Source organism: Equus asinus, chromosome 10 (genome assembly GCF_041296235.1).
Source record: "Equus asinus isolate D_3611 breed Donkey chromosome 10, EquAss-T2T_v2, whole genome shotgun sequence".
In the NCBI taxonomy this organism is placed as follows: Eukaryota; Metazoa; Chordata; class Mammalia; order Perissodactyla; family Equidae; genus Equus; species Equus asinus.
Window position 1 is genome coordinate 48,665,518 of NC_091799.1, and position 22,587 is coordinate 48,688,104.

The window sequence follows — 22,587 nt, forward strand, 5'->3', positions numbered from 1 at the left end:
ACGAAATTGCCTAACAATGCATTTCTCAGAACATGTCCCTGCTGTTAAGTGATGCATGACTGTATGCATGTAATTTGGACTGACTCAAGCTGTGCACCTCCCCATCGCCTTGTGAAATTCACCACCAAGCTGGGCCTCATGCTGGCCTGATGGAGGCCATACCCAGTCAGCTATGACCCCATTAAATAGAGACTCAGAATACCTGGGTACATGTCTTCTACTGAGAGATGGTTTGCCTTCTGTACTAGCTCATGCAAAAGTTTTCTCTGCCTCAGTCTTTTCTCTCTTAGAACATTTTTAAAATTGTAGATGCACTTGTTGAGGTAGATAGTCTCTGCACACACTTGCTCTAGGCTTAGTCTGCTCTGCTTCGGAGATTCAGGCCTGGAACAAGTTTCACTTCCCAGACATGGAGCCAGAGCAACACCTGGCAATGAATATGCAAGAGGCAGGTTGTTAGAAGCCAGAGAGAAGTTGCTGGGATCCTGAGAGTTTTGGTCTCCCTGTGCAGAGAGCCCCATTCCACCAGAGACTACACTGAGCAAACTCTCACTCCCCTGACTTTCAGGGCTCTCCACTGAGAAATCCTGGGCACCTCCTGAACTCACTGTCACAAGAAGTCTGTCACTGTTCTCTGTCTGGGATCCACTCTCATTGCCTAGCAGGTCCTCAGGACTGATCGATCCACTGTTCTCCGGCTTCTGAAACACTCCCTGTAGAGCTGAACGAAAGTGGTGAATTGCTCGGCCCAGTTTACTGGTATAAAATTTAATTTCTACGTCTTCATGCTCCTGTGAGCCACTCAGACCACAAGAGGACTTTTCAAAGACATTTTTAAGGACCTGAGCAGCACATTCCTCCTCTTCATTCAAGTCAATATGAACCATGTCACGGAAAGTCTCAGGCCCTATGATCATTTCCTCCATCACGCTGCCACAGCTCAGAGCTGCAAACCTTCCGGACTTGTCTGTCAAGAGGTCCTCTAACTGCTTTGAGCTCAGAATATCAAGCCCAGCTTCACAGGCCAGGAGCTTGTCCTCTGTGTTCATCAACTCAGACAGTGACAGGTAGCTGCTGGCCTTACTCTTATTGCTGCAGTTTTCTCTTTTTGTTACTTCATATGCTTCAAGTCCTTGCCTGCATTGTTTGAAAACCTGGGATTTCCCAGAATCCTCCTCTTTTGAGATTAACACTAGGGAAGCTTCCTCAAATTGAGGGAGAGGAGACAGAGAAGCTTCTCTCCCTGTCAGTTCACTAGGGCCACCACTGATGACTCGGGATGCTTCTGGTGTTCCTTTTACTTCGTCCCCTGGCTGAGACACATCACTTGGCTTTGCTAAATTGTTCTTGGGTGGGAAGCAAAGGCCTTGCTGCTCAAGGTTCTGGGATTCTCTATGTTGATTCTGAGCTCTCATGTGATATGCTCCTGTTTTGGGTCCCATGACTCCTGTTTCCATCTGAAGCACTGGTTCATGTAGGTTTAAAGTATTTGAATTATGATCCTGAAGTTGTTGCAAAAATGACAGAGACTCCTTTTGGGAATTCTTACAGCACTGTGGCCAGCTTGGTTCTTCTCTGGTGGCAATCCGGATGCCTAAACTCTGCAAAAGGATGGATTTCTGCAAGATGAAGTCTCTATGCTCTAGATGGGCAAGCTTCACAACAGTAGGCCTGGGGGCTGGGGCTTTGCCTGCCCTGTAAGCCTCTCTGATGTACCTGTTGCACTGAACGCCATTAACACAGAGGTGCTTGGCCAGGAAGCTGTGTACCAGCTCCATGGTATTCTCCCCATCTTGCTCAGGAAGTCCATACAGATACAGAATGGCTTCCTCACTGGGTCGGTCCACATGGGGTTCCTGGGCCTTTCCACCCACACACACCTTGGCCAGGGAGCTGCTGCCCACCTGTAAGCCTTCTATTTCACTGAGAACTGAGTCTACACAGCTAGAGACTTCATCCACTGAACCCCGGACTTGGCTCAAGTGCTGCTGCAGCTCGGCAATCTCAGTTTGGAGACGGCTGATGCCTTGCAGCTCTCTGATAATATAGTCTACTACATCTCCCAAAGGTTCTCGCTGCTCACGGCTGCAGCCTTGCCCAGGGCCTCTGGACAAAAAGGGAGTAGCTTGATTCCTCTCTGAGCGCTCTTGACAGCTTGTGGTAATGCTAGCAGATGAGAGGTCCTCAGAGCCAGACTCTGAAACACAGGCAGTGGAGCCCAGAAGCGGCTGGATGCTGGCCTGCTGCCCAAAGCTGCAATGCTGGGCTAGGCCCCTGTCTCTATCCCCACTAGTGGCAGAGGCTACTGATCCACAGTGAGAGGGCACGGAACTGCCCTCTAGTGAGGATCCAGCAGGGCCTGAGGACTTGCTCTTGATGCCACACACAGTCTCTGCCTTAGCCTTATCCGGGGAAAGCCTGGAGGAGGGTCCCAAGGTGACCATGATTTCTTCCTCTGACTCTTGCAACAATCGCTTCATTTTGTCCCTCGAGGTCTGAGGGATTCTCTGCTTCTTCCTCTTATTTCTGGTCAGGATAGTTAATACAGATTGTCTTAGAAGGCAAGACCCTGTCCTGATCTTTTCAGTCTATTTCTAGCAATTGTTGCTGGCTGATGCCTTGGGTTTACCCCACAGTGCTGCCTGGTATGGTCCCATGTGTGGTCTCCAAACCTGGCACATGCCCCTGGATCCTGGCTTGACTCTTATCCTGCAGCTAGTGAAAAAGGAAAATACGACATTCAGGTCAGAAACCAGCAGGATACTTTTAATCTGAATCAAGCTGTCAAGCAGGAATAAGAACACTACCTTCTAAGACTATAGGAACCAACGCTGACCTGTCTCCCAACGCTGGCCTTTAAGGCTATAGGCAGTCAGTTCTCTCTCCTTGATTTCCCATCAGAGTATCGATGTAAAATCAAATCAAGTCCTTGTGTTCTGGGAAGGTACCTAAAGGCAACAAGATTGAGACAAACTCTGGGAAGTAGGTGGGTGTGAGCTCAGTGTCTGGCTCAGGGATGAACAAACAGATGCTTAACCACCAAAGCTCAAATCACATACACAGTGCAAGACAAGACATGGAATGTTTCTTTTTTTCGCCCAGTTTGTTGTTCTGGCAAATACTCAGTTACTCAAAGGTTCACTCCCGCCTGTCCTTGTAGCACAAAGTGTCTTCCCTTGTTTAGTGATAGCAACCCTTCACTTGGAGAAAGGACCATGGCAAGTGTTTCAAACCTGGGGAACAAAAAATGTCTTCTACATCAAATTCTAGACTAAGGCGGCACAGTATGGACATAGGCACCATCCAGAACTCAAAGTGGCATTTAACATGTCTGGATCTAGAGGGGCAGGTGGCCAACAGCACACATATGATAGGCTCACAGCTGGGGATAAAGGAGTTCAGATGCAGCCTGGAGTGCCGGACTCCACTTAATAGTCCCTAAGGACTTGGCACACCCTAATCAACAAGCAGATTTGGCTCTCTTGGTCCAAGACCGCCTTCAGGGCAGGGGCTGATTTCCCAGCACCATCCACGGCTGGAGTAACAGAGGGCTGCTCAAGCCCTCTGACAGGCCTGGAGAGAAGGATGCATGCGACAGGCAGGGAGTTGGTTACTTCACAGAGGGCTCTGGGGTTCTTTGCTGTTCTCCAAAAAAGTGAAGACAGACTTGCCACCAGTCTTGCTCCTACATCCTAAGCTACCAGTGACTGCACTACAAAAGCAGAGAAAGACTATTACCTTATGTAGGGTGGGCATCCATTCCCTTTTTGCTGGGAACATGCAGAGTGTAGGGAAAGAGCAGAGTAGAAAGTACAAAAGGGAAATCAGGGAGCCCAGGAATGCATGGGACTGCCAATATCACCCGGGAGGTGGGGGTTGGGAGGGGTGGTAAAATCGGCTGGTGGGAGACATCCTACCCTTCATGTTCTTCAACCAGGGATGGTTTCCTCATTTTCTAGATTTGATCCGTATTTCTAAATCTCCTAAACATCTACCTCTTTTCCTTTTCTCAGTGCTCAAGTTAACCCTAAAAGGGGAAAACTGCCTGTGAAGAACACCAATGACCACTCTCACAGCAATTCATTTTCAGGAAAGGCCACCATCTACAGTCTGTGGGCCTGAAAGTCAAAAGCACTGTGTTCCCCAGACCAAGAACAACCTGAAGGATGAGTCACGAGACTTACGACAAAGATGAAACTGACCCCTTTTACTGGAAATAATCAGGCCAAGAACCAAGAGACAGAACTAGATTAACTCCCATTTCATTTCCTCCCTTCTTCTCTCTAGCTCACCTAAAAACTCTACTTCATCTAGGAATTTCCCATCTAAGAATACTATCTATCCTGTGAGACACTGAAGAGGCCCAATTACTGCTTTTTTTTTTTTTTTAAAGATTTTATTTTTTCCTTTTTCTCCCCAAAGCCCCCCGGTACATAGTTGTGTATTCTTCGTTGTGGGTTCTTCTAGTTGTGGCATGTGGGACGCTGCCTCAACGTGGTCTGATGAGCAGTGCCATGTCCGCGCCCAGGATTCGAACTAACGAAACACTGGGCCGCCTGCAGCGGAGCGCGTGAACTTAACCACTCGGCCACGGGGCCAGCCCCCCAATTACTGCTTTTTAACCATTACTGCTTTACTCCAGTATCTCAAGGGGCCAGGATCAGCCACACACCTAATTTGGCCCACTCACTGCAGTCTGTGTGAGAGAGACAGAGGATGCCCTATGTATACCACCAGAACTCCTGGGACTTGGGCTTTTTGCCTAGGTAGCAAAGCCCCCAGTTTTGGGACTCATCAAATTCTTCCTTCTCTCCTCCCACAAGTGCAAAATCTATACTTCCAAAGCCATCCCTTTCTTTTTTCTCCAACTGTGCAAGGTCTACGTATCCCTGATTTGGTCTTGGCACCTAGTATTAGCTTTGAACAACGTTCCTGATCCAACAAGGACTGGAGATGGCAATCAGCCTTTCAAGTTTGCCTCAAAGAGGAAAGATTGCTTACTAAACCAAGATGGAAGCTCTGCGTATGACCACTTGAAGCCAGGAGCAAGTGCTACTAGACCGAGAATCAGGAGACTTAAATTTGGGTCTTGCTTCGCCAGTGACCTTGGATTAAACACTTGACTTCTCTGTGCCTTAGTTTCCTCATCTGTAAAGTGGGGAAGATAGACAAATTTATAAAGCTAAAATGAGAGACTGACAATTAGTAAACTGTGAAGTATCACAGTGTTGTTGTTATTAGGGAGATGGCAAGTCCCTGACACAAAGAAACCAATATCTAAGCCAAGCACGCAATCACCTAAATGGTACGACTTGAGTGAACCATGACTTCTATCCTAGCCACAGACCCCTGCCTTTCCCAGTCTCTTCTAACGGTCTGTAGCAGTACCTGGAATCCCACCATTAGGTTGTCATTCTTTTTTTTTTTTTTTTAAGATTTTATTTTTTTTTCCTTTTTCTCCCCAAAGCCCCCCAGTACATAGTTGTGTATTATTCGTTGTGGGTCCTTTTAGTTGTGGCATGTGGGACGCTGCCTCAGCGTGGTCCAACGAGCAGTGCCATGTCCGCACCCAGGATTCAAACCAACGAAACACTGGGCCGCTCGCAGCAGAGCACGCGAACTTAACCACTCGGCCACGGGGCCAGCCCCATAGGGTGTCATTCTTTATTGGTCCTGCTTTCTTCCACAAGTTTTCTTTTTAAGGTAAGAAAAGGGAGGAGCAAAACATTCAGTCCCCAACATTTCATTCAGGTGACAGGAGGCTCGCTATCCTCCTTCAGGCAGCCTGAAAGCATGAGGACAGAGCAAATAGCTACAGAAGGCAAAGCTTTTCCTTTCTAATGCCGGTGAGGCCCAGAACTCATTGCCAGGTCCTCCAAGGCCAGCCCCAGTTTGGTCCAGATGAGGCCATTTTTTCAGGAACAAAAATGAAGCTGACTTCTCCTGCTATTGCTTCAGTACAGGCCAGGTTAACTTTCCGCCTATCTGCTTCTGTCCCTCAGATCAATACTCCAGTTAATCTTGGCCTAACTTCCTGGACAGCCTTGCCAGGTATCTCCTCCTAGAGTGCAGTGCCTATGCCACTGCTGGCCAGCCACACTGGGGCAAATGGCACAGCCACCGTGTTCAGAGCCCTTTCCTAGGGCCTCCTCAAGGACTGAAGGCGGAGCTGCCTGGTTTCCTACATGACTGACAAATAGGAAATTTCCAACTAGAGGTGCCATAGCAACTTCTCCCAGCCCCAAACAAAGATGTTTGCTTCCATATTATACAAACAAACAAAACCTTCCAAAACTTCTTCTGAATTGCCAGCCACTGCCCCTGGAAGATATTTAGGTTTTGAAGCAGGGGACAGAGTGCAATGGGATGCCAAGATGATCAACCAGTCACTTTGCTTAGAACCCATAATGTGCTGAACGGCAACCCTCAGAGCCAAGAGGCCCCATTCAAGGCCACCTCCTTCCCCAGCCTGTCTTTGCTACTACTGTCCACAGGAATGAAACAACAGGGACCAAAATGTGACAAGGACAGTTTGATCACTAAATCAATTCAACCTATGTGCCAGGCACTAAGCTATATGCCAGAGATATAAGACACAGTTCTTGCTCTCTAATATATTAAGGTTTGAAGAGGGAGATAGGCATATAGACAATCACAAAATAAGGTGATACATGTTATAATAGAAGTTGTAATAAAAAGCAAGCATTCAATTCCGGGATAGGAAATGGGAAGGCATTGAGAGGCCCAGCAAAACCAGGACAAGGAAGGTCATGGAGAAGAAGTAATATTCGAGCTAGAATGGGATAAGGCGGCCTTGGGGTCCATCCAGCTCAAACCCAGCCCTCTAGCCTCCTTCACAGTATCCAGTGCTGTCACTCTGCCCCATTCTGTTGGTTTATCCACTCTAGTCAACTCTCCAGATTTCATACATATGTTCTCAAATATGACCATAGTTTTCTGTGATCTTTTCCTAAGGAATGCTTAAGGCTGGAAAAAATAAGGCAGCGCTTTCAAGGGATATCTGCATTTGAAAAGGGAACATATCAAAATAAAATGAATTAATCAAAAGGAGTAAAACTTCAATGATGGAAAGCTGAGAACTACAGCAGAGAGTAGACCCCCTTAAATCACACTGCATCCGCATCAGCCTACCAAAAAAAGTCAAGAGGAAAAAACCCTTCAGTTTTCTGAAATGGCTGATTCTTTTACTCTTCTCTCTGACTTATCAAATAAATGTTTTAAGCAATGTGAGTATTCCTTGTAAAATTGCTTCTGACCCAAATCTTGGCTTGGAGGAAGCAACTGGGGGACCTCGGGGAACAGGCCAGGACTATCTATACATATATCAAGCAGCCTCTTACTTTGTGTGAAAACAATGCCAGAAGGCAGAAAGTCAGGAGCTCTGAGCCTCCCACATCCCACCCACAGAGGGCAGGTCATTCCTGGGCCATTTACCAATTATGCTGTATGGCTAATATGGTGGGAGGAATGGGTTTCTAGGGCCACAGCAGGTAGGGGTATTCTTAGGAGGTTAATCTTTGGGAAAGAATCAATGCTTACAGAGAATTCTGTCAGAGAAAATGATCACGGTCACGAGGTATAAAGAGTGAGATTAGCCAGAAGGAATAAAGAATGCCTTAGATCAAATGCACACCAAGGTCCTAGTACTGCAGTTCCTAGGATTTGCCCTTCCTCCTCTCCAGCATCAGCAGGAACCCCATTTATAGGCTAGAAGATGGACACCGTAAAGGAAAGTAAACCTCAAGAGCACTGTATCCAAGAGGGGAGACAGAACCTCAAGTAATGTACTGCAGCGTGAGGGAAAATGCAGCCTTCAGGGGGTTGGCATATCAAGACTTCTGAACGAAGACTGAATGACATTCAGGAGAGCTGGGGATTCTGTGCCCCACTCAGGGCTCCCCTTCAGCAGTACAAAGGTTTATTACACCAAAGAGTAAAACCAATACATATGCACCCAGAATCTAACACTCTTGACAAAGACTCCTTTGACCAAACTTGAGTGGGCTCCACTGAGTCCCTTTCTGACTAGGCCACTGACCTCGGGCTCTGTTTAGTTCAGTTTTAGCAAGAATCCACCTAGGTTAGTTCGTGAAAATTCCTCACCTTTGATATCTGATCAAATTCCTCATCCCCCCACCCTGGTCTGCCTCTAGCAAAAATCCCATTAAATCAGTTTAGCCACACTCTCCCTTACCCCTGATGTTTCCTCTTAGTAATTTTCCATCCACTGACTCTCACTCTGCTCCTTGGTTATAAATGCCCACTTTTGCTTCTATTTGGGTTTAATCTCTCCTCCCTATTACAATACCCCAATATAGTAGTCCTTCTAAATAAAGTCCGCCTCACCATTTTTAACAAGCATCAGAATAACTTTTTCTTAAGCACTCACCAAGCTGTTTTCTCCTTACTACCTCACGGCTCTTGTGAGTAAACTGAAGAATTCACGTAGGCAAGAATCTAGCTCCTGATCACTCCTCCCTCCCTGCAAAAAATTCATATTCTCTATCCCCTTACTCTGTTCTAGTTTCTCCACAGAACTTATTACCACTGGATAGATCTTTGCTTATTATCTGTCTCTCTCCCCAACTTCTCTATCCTAGAATGGGAGCAGGGACTCTGTTGTGTTCACTGCTGTATCCCCAGCACCTAGAACAGTGCCTGGCATGCACGGTGCTCAAAACAAACAAACAAGCAAATCTTGCCACTGAATAAAAGGATCCAGAACACAAAATCAGAAAATGCTAGAGTGAGAAGAGTCCTTTAGAGAATAGCAAGACCTGGAATGTCATACTACATTGTGATCTAGCCTACAGAGTATTTTTGTTTGGCTATCATGATGTTTTTCTAAATTTCAAATTTGAAAGTCTTTAGGCAGGGCAGCTACTCTGGCTCCCCAAGAGCTCTATTACCCAAGTTTATAACCCTTGACCTAGAAGGACACCCTTATTGTTAATCTGTTTTATTTTGCAGATCCCTAAATGGGAGGCTCTTGCTTGAGGAGCCACAGTGGGTATGAACTCCACTACAATGGAAGCTGTATCTTATTTGTTTTTGAATTCCCAGTGACTAGCACAGGGCATTACTCTGCCAAGTGCATGACCTGGCAGACAGTGAGAACTTGTGCCATGGAAAGAATAAATGAGTGATGGCAGAGCTGATTTAGAATCCAAGTCTCCTAATTACTAGTACCCTCCTGCTTCCATAACATGTTGCCTTCAAGTTCTAAGTGTCCTTCTAGATCCATGGCTTACAATCCCTTTACACTGTAAAACTAAGTTGGAAACCTCTCCCCAAATATACTTACTCAGAAATTTCTGGGGACTCACTCAAAACAAATAAAGAGGGCAGTGGCAGCACAAGCCTCTGCCAGATTGTCAATCAGCTGGTACCTCTCCAGCATATGAAGAGACCCTGCCATGGCTGCTGTCATCCCCAGAGTTGCCATCATGGGGCTTCCATTTGCCTTCCAGCTGGAAGAGCTTCCCTGATCCTTGTGCTGATGATGGGTCTCGAGCAGCACTGTCCAACAGAAATTCAATGTGAGCCACATATGTAATCTTAAAATTTCTAGTAGCCACATAAAAAAAAGTAAAAATAGGGGCTGGCCCGGTGGTGCAACGGTTAAGTTCACATGTTCTGCTTTGGCAGCCCGGGGTTCGCCAGTTTGGATCCCAGGTATGGACCTACGTACCACTTATTAACCCATGCTGTGGCAGGCAACTCATATATAAAGTAGAGGAAGATGGGCACAGATGTTAGCTCAGGGCCAGTCTTCCTCAGCAAAGAGAGGAGGATTGGCAGCAGATGTTAGCTCAGGGCTAATCGTCCTCAAAAAAAAAAATTAAAGATAAACAACTGAAATAAATTTTAATATATTTTATTTAACCCATTATCCAAGATATTATTTCAACGTGTAATCAATATAAAATTATTAATCATATATTTGCATTCTATATTTCATACTGAGTCCTTGAACTCTGGTATGTATCTTACATTTACAGCACATCTTAATTTAGACTAGCTATTCTTCAAGTACTCAACAACCACACATGGCCAGTGGCTATCACAACGGACAGTGCAGGTCTAGAAGGCTGGGGTGGGGGAGACTCCGGAGAGCCTTCAAAACCTAGCAGCAAATGCTCACTACAGAGAGCAGGCCGCCACCTCAGGGGCAGGAAAATGCTCTGTTCTTTCACCTGCTCACTTTGATCCTAGTTGGAAGCAGCATATTTCCATTTTGTGACAAGTTTAACTCTCCTCAAGCCTACAAAGGACCAAGTATTAAGGCCCCACCCTGCAGAGGATGGTACCTTTTCTCTCTCTCAACTTGACCCTTTCTAGATAACCTGCAGCTCTATGTAGCTTCTTTCCAATACTCTGGGCAAACCACAGGATAAACCTAGCTACTTCAACAGACGCCATGCCTTCCCAGGGAAGAATGAGAGACTCTCCAAGAGCATAAATTCAGTGCAGCTGGGTGAAAAGTACGCCTTCCTATACAACTCACACTAGAGGGACATGAAACAACAGTAAAATTATATTTGTTTAGAATTCTACCGTTGACATGTATTCTATCCTCACAACAACCCTGTGAGGTGGGAGGGAAGGATTATTATTCTGATTTCGTAAATGAGAAAAATGAAGCTTGGAGAGGCTAAATGACTTGACCAAGGTCACTGAGGAGAGCTGGGACCTAAAAGCGAGTCTTCAGTCTACAAAGTTAGTGCTCTTCGCACCATTCATACATGACACAAATGGACAGATTATCATTATGCAAATGTGCACACAATGAAGACAGAGAAAACTCAAGATGACTTTTCTGTTTACATGGCTTATGCACACGTGAGAGGGATGAAGCAATACATTAGACAGAAGGAGGGTAGGCACATACAAACACAATAGAAAAATGGAAAGGTTTCTGCATACACACAGGCATATACAAGAACAGGAAGGTTATCTTAGCACATGCATACATGCATGAGATGAAGGGAGAGATTATATTTATGTGTGTATGCACATGGAGAAAGAGATGGCTTGTACAAATTCATGTAAGATGAATGAATGAACTGTCTATATCTATGTATACACAGGAGAGGAACAGACAAGTTATTTATAAACATATGGACACATCAAGAGGGAGAAACAGATTATCTGTATACAAGTATGCACATATCCAGAGGAACGGATGGCTTACTTATACACATACAGGAGAGCACTAAGGAGGAAGGGATGGTTAGACTATCAGCATATAGACACGTGCATGTGAAAATTCTACCCTCAGTGCTGAGTATGCTATTTTTCACTCATTATAATGACCTCCACCAGCAAGTTGGCTAAAACAGTTATGTAATTAATGTAGCTCCTCTGTATTCCACCCACAAATGCTTTGCTTTTGTCCCTGCCTGTCGTTCAGAGTCAGTCATACTCTCCATACCACTTACCTTGCTGCTGCAACCAAAATAAGAGTTAAGGAAATGAAAAAAAAAAAAAACCACACATTAAAACCACAAACTCTCAAGTTTTAGAATGCAAGAGCTGTCTTTAAAAGGAAATCCATTCAGAAGCACGGCTTGGTTTGACGGAGAAGCCACAGGATGAACTTTGTAAGCCACAGCACCGCTGCCTGCCCAACCAACAAACAGCCAAGGAGCTATTATTCTCAGCTGCACCCAGCTGGCTGTCTCCACGGTGCCAAGCTGATGACAGGAACAATGCCCAGCAGAGAAATCCCCTCAGTGAAGGGCTGGGCAGGAGTCTCGCTGGCTGCAAATCTAGGAATCCAATCTGGTCCACACCTCTCTACTGAGGGGGGATTCTGACGACCAGCCTGCTGAAGGCAATAGCAGCCAAACTGAAACTGCATGTAGAATTCTAACTCAATCGTTTCCAGGCGTTGAGACTGAGACGGAAAGCAGGGCAGCTACTGCTCCTGCTGCTGCTGCTCCTCCTCCTCTCCAGCTGCTTCCTGCCTGCAACCTCCTATAGGGCACCAGCCCTCCTCACAAATTCCTGGCGCACACACCCCCTTTCCCAGCACACTCACGCACACACAAACCTCGCCAGCAAGCTCACTCACACACCCTTGGTGAGTGTCTCGCTAAATATAGATGCTACTCTCTCCCTTCCCCGTATTTCTTCCCCTCGTTCTTCTCCCCTGCCTATCTACCTATCATGCCTAGGCTATAGGATATAAAGAGACAAAAGACAGAGTCCTATACTTTGAGGAGCTCCCAGTCTCAGAGGGAAGCAGAACACAAGAAACTGCCAGAGCACAACACAAAGGGAGTGTTCCCTTCTACTCAGACAAGCTCTAGGTTTTTTTTGGTTGGTTGGTTGGTTCTTGCATTTTTTTTAATTTTATTTTTCCTTCTTCTCCCCAAAGCCCCCCAGTACATAATTGTATGTTTTAGTTGTGGGTCCTTCTAGTTGTGGCACATGGGACCCCGCCTCAGCATGGCTTGATGAATGGTGATAGGTCTATGCCCAGGATTCAAACCAGTGAAACCCTGGGCTGCCAAAGCAGAGCACATGAACTTAACCACTCAGCCATGGGGCCGGCCACAAGGTTCTTGCTTTTTTGTTTGTTTGTTTTTGTATGTGTGTAATCTACTGTTTGCACTTGGCAAAGCTAGAGAACAAGTAAAGTGCCCAAGTGCAGTTAACATCAAATAGCACCATGTTCTCAGAGTAGATACCTAGTCCAGTGCTTCCTGAACAGCCACAGCAAGAGAACCAACTGGAAAACAAGAACTCCCTTGGGCTATGCCGAGGCAATGATCAGAGAGAAGTAGGGGAAGACGGCTGGGCTGAGATGGACCCTCTACTGCAGAAGTCAGGACCACAGATTGTTTCAGAAGCCAGAATTAAGAACTAAATAGCCTGAACTGATACCAGATTGACCAAAAGATGTCTGAGGTTCAGAGCCCTGGTTTCATGACCCCAAATTTCCCAGTCCTTCTTTGCCAGTGGCAGCCCCATCTCCCTGGAGACTTGCTAGTCAGGCGGCTCTCACATGGTCCTAATTCCTAATCAACAATTCTAGTTAGGACTCATCAGGAAATTAAACGTCCTTATCTTCAAAGAGCACTCAAGCTGGTTGTTGCAACATAATGCCAAACATAAGCCAGGGACTCTTGAAGCCACGGAGTAAAAAATGCCAAATACATGAAATATATGGTACCCTTTTCTACTCTGCAACCACAGAACAAGAAAAACAGCATTTGAGCCCAGAGAACTCCAGAATTCTTCTCGACATAGAGCTCCAATCAGTCAGTAACAATCCAGTGCAGCCATTCCTATTCTACCTCTTCTGAGCCTGATCTCATGAGAAAATGCCCCCTTTTCTTAGGCCGACAGCAGGCGGGTAAGTTTGATTCACCCAGCATGCCCAAACCAGGCTCTCCCCTTGCTACTTTTGCTGCCTTGCAACAGTCCTCATGACACTCCACAATACAACAAGGCCCTTGTTGAATCAAGTAGTCAGTCTATGGGGGCCACCCCAGAATCCATCATTGCAGAACAGGCAGTCCTATATGGTAGATAAAACAAGGTTTTAAATTAAGAATGATTTCCCTGGCTTATGGAAGATCGTGAGGAGAAAGCATTGATTCCAAAGCCAACATCTGCCTCCTTATTACCTTCTTCCAATGACACTGCTTCCCCCTCAACCAAGGGAGAAAATTTAGATTCCAAGAGATGCTAAACAACCCATTTCTTAACCATCCACCTCATTAGGCAGCCAACACCGACAGCAGAGCAAATACCTCCTAACCCAGCTGGGAGCTGGCCGGATGACAGAAGAGATAAAGACTGACAGCACAACTATAATCACATCTAAATACAGGGGGGAAAAAAAGCCTTGAAAACTGTCAAATTTCAGTGGAAGTCACAGCCAGTTTACTGTGGAACTTCCCCTATTTCAGCCAGAAGAAAGAGAGATATAGGGAAGACTGATTAAATCAGAATTCCCTTCCCAACTCTGCAGCCACTCAAAAGAGTGGCTCATAAAGCAGTGACTGTCATTACCAGGTTTGGGTCCAGAATTCCTAGACTGAGGAGAAGCTCAAACTCTTAAGATTGGGGAAGATCCTCAGAGCTAGGATACTGCCTAAAGAAGCTCCATTCTGCCTCATCCATCAGTGGCTCTAGGACCTGGCTGAGGGCTCCAGATGCTACACCTGAGGCTAATGTGACCTGCCTTGTCCATCTGCCTACCCAAACACATTCAACCCTATCTTCTAAGCAGCTTGGGTTTTCCAGAAAAACAAAGGCTCCCAGACAGAAGAAGATGTGTTTAGGACACAAGGCACAAAATCTGCTATCTCTAGCTACAGTCTTCAAACTTCACAAGAGAGCTCATATGGCTCTGACCACAAATTACATTTGTGTCTTTCCACCTTCCTATGTTTCAGCAAAACCAAGAAAGAGAGTAAGTGGGAAAGTGGTAAACAGCAGTCAGTGTGAGCTCTAATAAAAAAGCAGATGCCATTGTTCAACAGGGCCTACAGTGCCAGACAACATAAGACCAAAGGACAATCAGACCTTCTCAGTGCACTAGCCTTTTGGGATAGACATGCAATTTCTGTGTTCTGAGCTAGGTGAGCAACACTGTAGCCCCCTGTCAGTGGATCTGGCTCTTAGAACCCTGGGCAGGCTAAAAGGATGGGGATGCTTTTCAGAGATAAGAAACAGCACAAGCATCTACCTCAGTTGAGAAGCTTCCTCAAAGCAGGGCTGTTCAAGAGTGAGCTGAGCAGAACTGGAAAAACAGATTGGGTTAAGAAGGAAAAGGCATTTATCCAGAAGCTGTGAAATGCTCTGAACAGACATTCTCAAGGTCTGGTTCCCAATTTAAATCTTTGCAGGGATCTTCGCCTAGAGACAGATGAGTCAAGATGGAAATGCGACATGAGACACTGACACTCACGCAGAGGTGTGGGAAGGTTCAGAGCTGCAGGAGCTCTAAAGGGGAACCACATGGGTGGGTTAGTCAGAAGACCACCTGGCAGACAAAATTCATCCTCAGATAAAGCATCTGAGTGGTGTCACAGGGCTACTGGAGGAGCAGATCACCAACTGTAATTCTCCCTTCTCAAACAACCAGCCTAGATCTCCCTGGGGCCAGATACACCTGGTCCAGAAACAAAGAATGTACCTGCTCCAACCCTGGCCTACCTTTTCAGGTGTCATTGTGAGAGAGTGGCTGGGTCAGGACCAGCAGGTGCCTACCTTATAGCCCAATGTTGACAGTCACAGACGCAGGGTACAAAGGACAGGTGGAGCCAAAGTCTGACTTATGGAGGAGTAAGCTTCTGACTCCTTTCCTTCTCTACCACTAAGTAAAGCCAGAAGCAACATGAAGAGGCTGACATGTGGTCACACAGCTGGGATCTGTATCATGAGGAAATGGTTTATTCTGGTGACAGAGAAAAAGTCTTTTTTCTTCCCATACCGAATTATGCCCTCCATAAACTACTCAGAAATTTCATGCAGCAGAAAATAATGGGTAATGGGAGGCGATTCTCCTGCCCTCAGGAACATGCCACCCTAGGGTACTGATGAGCCTGGCAGAGATGTGTTGACTTTACTGATTTGCTAAGACACAGCTGCTACACAGCCTAAATCAGACGTGACAAGCTGCAAGGCAGGCCTAAGAAGTCACAAATTGCTGACAAATTTCAGTCCTACAATCAGGTCAATCACCATCCCTGATTACCAAAAACTTGAACATAAAGAGAGGATAAACTCTTCAGGACTGCCTGGCTAAACAGTTAGATTTCTAGCCTGTACCTCTAAAGGTTGTGGCCCATTTCCATTCCAGGACCAAATGATTAAAAACTCAATCAAAGCAGTCTACATGCCTACTGCCCTCTCACATAAACATGGCCAGAAGTCACAGCTCCCAGATTTAGGACTAAGGCTGGTCCTGAACTAGCATCTGCTTATAGAGTCCCAGTCTAACCCACAAAGTGCACTGGCCCTGCTTCAATCTCTATGCCTCAAGGAAGCTAAGGGGCCACGGGTCACACACTGAGGATTCTCTAAAGGGAATCCAAAATCTGACATTTCACAGGGAAGTGGATTTCTTGTACTAAAAAGAGACTATGTTTTAATTGGCTTAATATTGATCAAATATCCCCTTTAGTTCTTTGTGGCTTGTTCTGAGATATAGCTCAGGGTAAATTCAAATCTGGAGAATTCTCTTGGCATAGTCCCCTGTTTCTATAAGGTTTTTTAAATACTAGCCAGCAGATGAATCTCAAGTGTCTTGGGACTCAATGAAGAGATCCCAAAGAGAAGGATTTTTCCTATAGGATTCTCCATATATTCAAAAATATTTGATATGAGGCACTGAGTTAGAGGAAGCCAGCTAATGTTCAAAGAGGAAACGAAGACTTAAAGGAGACCCCTCCTTGTTTGGAGATCTCTGATAGAGTAACAGGGAAGCATGGTGGGGAGAATGGGAAGTACTCAACTAGATGAGTCAGGAGAGAGAACTAGACTTAGCCTGAAAAGCAAGGAATGCTGAGGGAAAGCCTGTTGTCAGCGTTAGCATTGGTACCGGTGAGCCGTCAGCCCAGGGCTCCAATCACACACAGAAACGACCTCTCTTCAGACACAAGATCCTTGGAATACCTACATCCTAATTCTCCATCAGTAGAATCCTCTACAAAACTCTTTGTCCCCCTATCACATGGAACCAAGTCTAATCTATTTTACCTTCCTACTTATAAAATCTGTCCCCTTCTCTACAACCCTTAGTCTAGGTTTTGTTACGTCTCACTTGAATTATTACAAAATAGTCATCCTCCCTAGCCTCCCTTCCTCCAGAACCACCTCCTCCCACCCCTCCCACTCCCAATCCATTCTGGACAATTTGCTAGAGGGGCATTTCTAAAATGTAGCTACTGTCATTCATCTTCTTAAAATCTTCCTGTGACTGTTCCCAGGAAAAAGTCCAAGCTCCTTACTATATTATCAGAGCTCTTTCTTACCTGTCCATGTTTAGGTCCAGCCTCCCAATTCCCTAAGTCTGATCAAACCAAACTCCTTACACTCAATGAACATGCCATCCCATCCTTTCTACTTCCATGTGGCACTGTCTAGAGTGCTATCAGAGAGTAAAAACCAGTATGTGAGTAGGCTAAAAATCTTACCAAGCGCCTGTCAGAAAACAAGACTTGGAACCCAAACAGTAAAAAGTACTTTGGTATCTGTTATGGGTTGAACTGTGTGCCCCCAAAACTCATACGCAGAAGTCATAACCATCGGCACCTCTTAATGTGATCCTGTTCGGAGATCGGAGCTTTACAGAGCTAATCAAGTTAAAGCGAGGTTATTAAGGTGGGCCCTAATCCAATACGACTGGTGTCCTTATAAAAAGGGGAAATTTGGGGACAGACATATGCATAGAGAGAAGACAACATGAAAAGACACAGGGAGATGATGACCATCTACAAATCAAGGAGAGAGGACCACAACAGATCCTTCCCTAACAGCCCTCAGAAGGAATCAACTCTGCTGACACCTTGACCTTGGATTTCTAGCCTCCAGAACTGTGAGACAACGCATTTCTGTTTTTAAGCCACCTAGTCCGTGGTACTTTGTTAGGGCAGCCCTAACAAACTAATATAGTACCTTCGAGAATTACTCATACAATTCTATCAAAAAAAATTGTTTAATAAATAATAAATGAATACTTATTAAACACCTAGGTGGTGTATCAGGTATGATGAAAGATATGATCCTTACCCTTAGGGAATTCATAACCTAATGGGGGAAATGTTATGCCGTGGGGCACTGTTGTATATTCTGAGAAAGAGGAGTGTTAGACTTTATGCTTGGGTGACTGGTAGTGACTATTACTGAGAAAGGACCATAGAGGAGATAAGGTGGAAAGAAAGAAAAGACAGTGAGTAGAGCTGCATGAGGTGCCTATGAAAATTCCAGTGACAACATCCATAGGCAGCTGGATATACAAGTCCGGAGCTCATGAAAGAGGACTGAGGTAGAGATAGCAATTCGGGATTCATCAGTGTATGGGTAAAGACATGGGTGAAATTACCTAGAGAAGAGAATGAGGTGAAAAACAGAGCTCTGGAAATCACCAAGGTTTAAGGGGTGAGCAGAGGAAGAGAAATGCTGAAGAGGAAACAAAAATGGAGCTTTCAGAAATAGGGAAAGACATTGACAAAGACAAAAAGGAAAAGTGTTTTAGGGAGAAACCAGTCAACAGTTTTTACCTCACCTGTCACAAGAAATGTTCCAGGATGTTGGTTTTCATCTAGAATGCCCTTTTTAATTTGTCATCTTTGGTTATTTATGTGTGAATGTCCTCAGGTGTGGACCAAATAAACACATTTCCCTAGCATGCTTGAAGACGACAATAGCAAAGGGAAGTAGAAGCCTAAGGAGTTGGGGAAGATTATTTGCTACAACTTACCTCTTTCCTCTGGCTTCAAGAAGTCTAATTTTATACACCATGACTGTACTTCAGGATGCACCTGTTTTGGAATGGTGGTAAATCTCAGCTGCCTGGTTTACAGAAAGAACATAACTTGCCACTTACAAGGAGCTGTGGATCTCCTTAATGACATATGTTTGTAAACACAGAAAGAGAGTTATCCCTTGATCCCCATCTCTCTAAACTCACATTATTTTATTTTTTGGATGTTTCCTAATACTTAATAACAACTGATAACTCAGTATCCTTTGGGAATTCCTCTGACAAGACTTCTCTGACCACCCTAACTCAAAGGGCTGGCTCCCTACTTTAAAGTCCTCTGGCAACTATTTTCCATTGTGTTAACCATTTCTTTTTGCAATCCATTACTTATGATACCACTTCATACTTTTAAGCAATCGTTCCACAAAACTTTGCTAAGTGTGTACTAGCTATCCGAAGCTATGCTAGGAACTGCAATCAGTTCCTGACCTCAAGTGCAATCTAGCAAAGGAGTTAAGTCCTATATATAAGCAAGGAAAATGCAAGTAGAAAACAGAAGCAACAAGAAAATAAGCGGCCAGGAATAGGATCCCTGAATTCCTGAACTCTTGTTTTCTACCTACATGTACCAGGCCCCCAAGGCATATTAAGCAGAGAAGATACTCCAGGTAAATAGGTAAATATCCACTCTTAATTCCTAAGACTTCAGTCTCAAACTCCTGCATGGCCTCCTACCTTGATAAGCCAGGCTGGGCCATAAAGACATCTTTAACAGAAGACCAAATCAAAAGATGGGTCAATTACTTTCTAACTTGATCCCTTGCTCCTGGGTCCACATCTTTGACCAGACATTTGAATTTCTCCCAGGTGCAAAAGGAGGTTCTAAAAAGAATATCAAAGGCCCAAAGCAGTTTTCTCAACCTGACTTTTCACGTCCCAGTTTATTCCAACTGAGAGGGCGCCTGCCTTCAGCATCACAGCCCAAGTAGAGCACCTATTTGCGCCTGGAGTGAGAGGGCAGCCTTCAGAGGCTAGAGTGAGTAATTAATATGTATCATAAGAGACACAGATAAAATGTATGAGAATTTGGGGGAATAAAATATTTCCAGCTTTCAAGGTGCTGGTTTGTATGGGCATCAGGGAAGGCTCTGTGAAAGAGGTGCTTTCTGAGCTTGATCCTGAAGGAGGAATAATATTTGGATATGTGGAAACTTAAGAGAAGAAAAGGCACTCAAGGCAGAGGATACAGCATGAGCAAAGATAAGAAAAGGAGAAAAAGGGAGGTATGTTGTGGGAAAGGAAAGGAAATTAACATTTACTGAATGCTAACAATATATCAGGCCCTGCTCTACATGGACTCTCTTATTTAACCCATATCCATCCACTGAGGCAAATGATACCCAATTTAGATATGAGAAAACTAAGTTTCTAACAGGCTGGGTGACTTGCCTGAGACTAAGGGTACACAGCTAGTAAGCGGTGGAAGCATATTTCAAACTCAGGCTCTGGCTCATTCCAAGATTCAACTTCTTTCAACTATATAACGTGGCCTTTCAGTTAACAAAGGTTAGAAAAGTAGGTTGGGCCAAGTCACGGGTGGTCATGGATGCCAGGCTAAAAAATTAAGACTATAATTTAACTACCAATGGAAAGAAAAATTAACATTTTTTGAGGAGAAACTTACTTTCATTCACTCATTTCATTCATTCACTCACACACTCAACATATTTGTTAAAAGCTTGCTGGACGCCAGGCACCAGGGATATAAAGTTAAATAGACACAGTCCCCACTCTGTATTTCCATGTTACTTTCATTTAGCTTTTATTTAAACTTTTTATTGAATTGTACATACAGAAAAGTGTATAAATCAGAAGTACATCAATGTAAACAGATTCCAGATCAAGAACAAAACATCATCAGAATTCCAGAAGCCCACTAGCAACCCCCTTCTCCAAAGGTAATCACTATCCTGAAGTCTGACACCGCAGATCACTTTTGCGTTTCCGAACTTAATATAAAAGGAATCATACAGTATATATTCTTTGAAGAAATATATAATCCAGGGGCTGGCCCAGTGGCACAGCGGTTAAGTGCGCACGTTCCACTGCTCGGCGGGCTGGGGTTTGCCAGTTCGGATCCAAGGTGTGGACATGGCACTGCTTGGCAAGAGCCATGCTGTGGTAGGCGTCCCACATATAAAGTAGAGGAAGGTGGGCATGGGTGTTAGTTCAGGGCCAGTCTTCCTCAGCAAAAAGAAGAGGATTGGCAGAAGTTAGCTCAGGGCTAATCTTCCTCAAAAAAAAAAAAGAAAAGAAAAATATATACTCTCGAGTGAAATTGCTCACACAATTCCAGGACAACCAACTGTATACAAAATGCTATAAAAAAATAGAAAAATGAGTATCTAACTCTAGCTGGGGACTTTGGGGAAGGCGTCAAAGGATGTGAGATCTAAGTTGAGCCCTGAGCATAAGTGGTAGCCATGACTAGTGCTCTGTTTCAGGAAGATAAATCTGGCAGTGGTATACACAATGGATTCCAAGAAAAATAAATAAAAGCAAGGAAACCGTTGGAAGGCGAGTAGTCTAGTCTAAGCAGTAAAGAGGACCCGAACACAAAGGGAAACAGAGAAGAAGAGACTGATAAAAGAAATCACAGAGAGAAAAAGAACAAGATCTGGAAATGATCTAATGTGAGAGGAAAGAGAAGAAAGAATGACATCATGATTTAAGAGCAGGTGACTAGCAGAATGATGGTGATTTTAACACAGAAAACAAAGAAAGAGGAACAGGCTCCGGACAGGAGTTTCAAATACTGGGAAACCGTGGTGAAGGTAACTAGTAGATAACTAGACATGAAGAATAGAACCTAAGGAAAAAAGGGAGGTTAGAAGTACTATAGATCTGAGAATCATCTGCCTAGAAAGGTGAGTTGGAAGTCTACTGGCTGCTGGCACAGATGCCAGGATCAAGCAGAGTGCCAGCCACACAAGAGCTGCTCAATTAATGATTCTGGATTAGAGGCTGAGGAGATGCAGATTTGAGATTAAAAGAGATACCTGAGGAGAAGACTGTAGAAGAGAGAGACAGACAGGGCAGGAGATAGGCAACGTGAAAAAAAGAAGGAAGAGAATTGGGGGAATCTGGAATAACGGAAACCAAGAAAATAGGAAGTTACAAGCAGGGAGTTCAAAAAACGCTATGAAATGCTGCAGAAAAAAATGAGAATAAAGACTGAGGAAAGTGTCTGAGGAGAAAAAAAGTAGTTAAATATTTAACTGTTAATTATTTTATCTCCCCTCTGGCCTGTAAACTCCTAAATGATAGGAAAATGTCTTACTGGGGCCAGCCGTGTTGTCTAGTGGTTAAGTTCAGCATGCTCCACTTTGGCAGCCCAGGTTTGGTTCCCAGGCATGGACTCACACCACTCATCAGTGGCCATGCTGTGGTGGCAACCCACATACAAAACAGAGGAAGACTGGCACAGATGTTAGCTCAGGGCGAATCTTCCTCAGCAAAAAAAAGGAAAAACCAGAAGTTTTACAAATAGCCACAACAGCACCCACTTATTAGTTTGCTTAATTTAAAATGGAATAATTATAGTAATTGTTTCCTTTTGGGTAACTTTGGCAAAAGGATTTTCTCTCAGAGGAAGAGTTCCTTCCCAGCTCATATTAAATGTTCCCACTGGTTGGATGGTCAAATAAGCAGCAAGAGTCAGAGAAAGTTGTAGAAACCAAGAGCTGCTTTGCTTATTATTTGGAAGCAAGTAATTTTGTATAGAAGTATCAGACTTATTCCATAAGAATTTACTCAGTACCTCTCTTTATTGATACTATGCCCAGAAAATACTGCCATCTGGAGCTGGGGCATTCTGCCAGTATCTGCTACTCTCCTCTGACTCTAGGCAGGTCAATGATATAATGGCATTCCTCAGAGATGTTTCCATATGCTCCTCAGAAACCACAGCCAAACTCCACCCCTTGTAACAAGCTGCCCAAAAATCCCAGTCCTAGATGTGACCTCTTACAATTCACAGGGTTCAGTCACAGCCTAGAATCAGATCTAAGGTTTACGGAAGATCAACCACGGGGAAACATCCAGATCCAGACCATAAACAT

General features: G+C 44.6%; 1 protein-coding gene across 21 annotated transcripts in view; it reads right to left on the minus strand.

The window, feature by feature from the left end:
* The window catches only part of UNC13B (unc-13 homolog B), a 209,262-nt gene that overhangs the window by 51,476 nt on the left and 135,199 nt on the right, over positions 1-22,587 (minus strand). For 2 of the 21 annotated variants that reach the window (XM_070519228.1, XM_014866090.3), the window contains exon 1: positions 203-2,593. The exons of 13 other annotated variants lie outside the window; for them this stretch is intronic. In XM_070519228.1, coding sequence (XP_070375329.1) covers positions 203-2,480 — 2,278 coding nt within the window. In that variant the 5' untranslated portion in view covers positions 2,481-2,593. Of the gene's footprint in view, positions 1-202; positions 2,610-22,587 lie in introns of those variants that run through there. 6 more of the 21 variants (XR_011506366.1, XR_006533357.2, XR_011506364.1 and 3 more) reach the window with 6 other exon arrangements.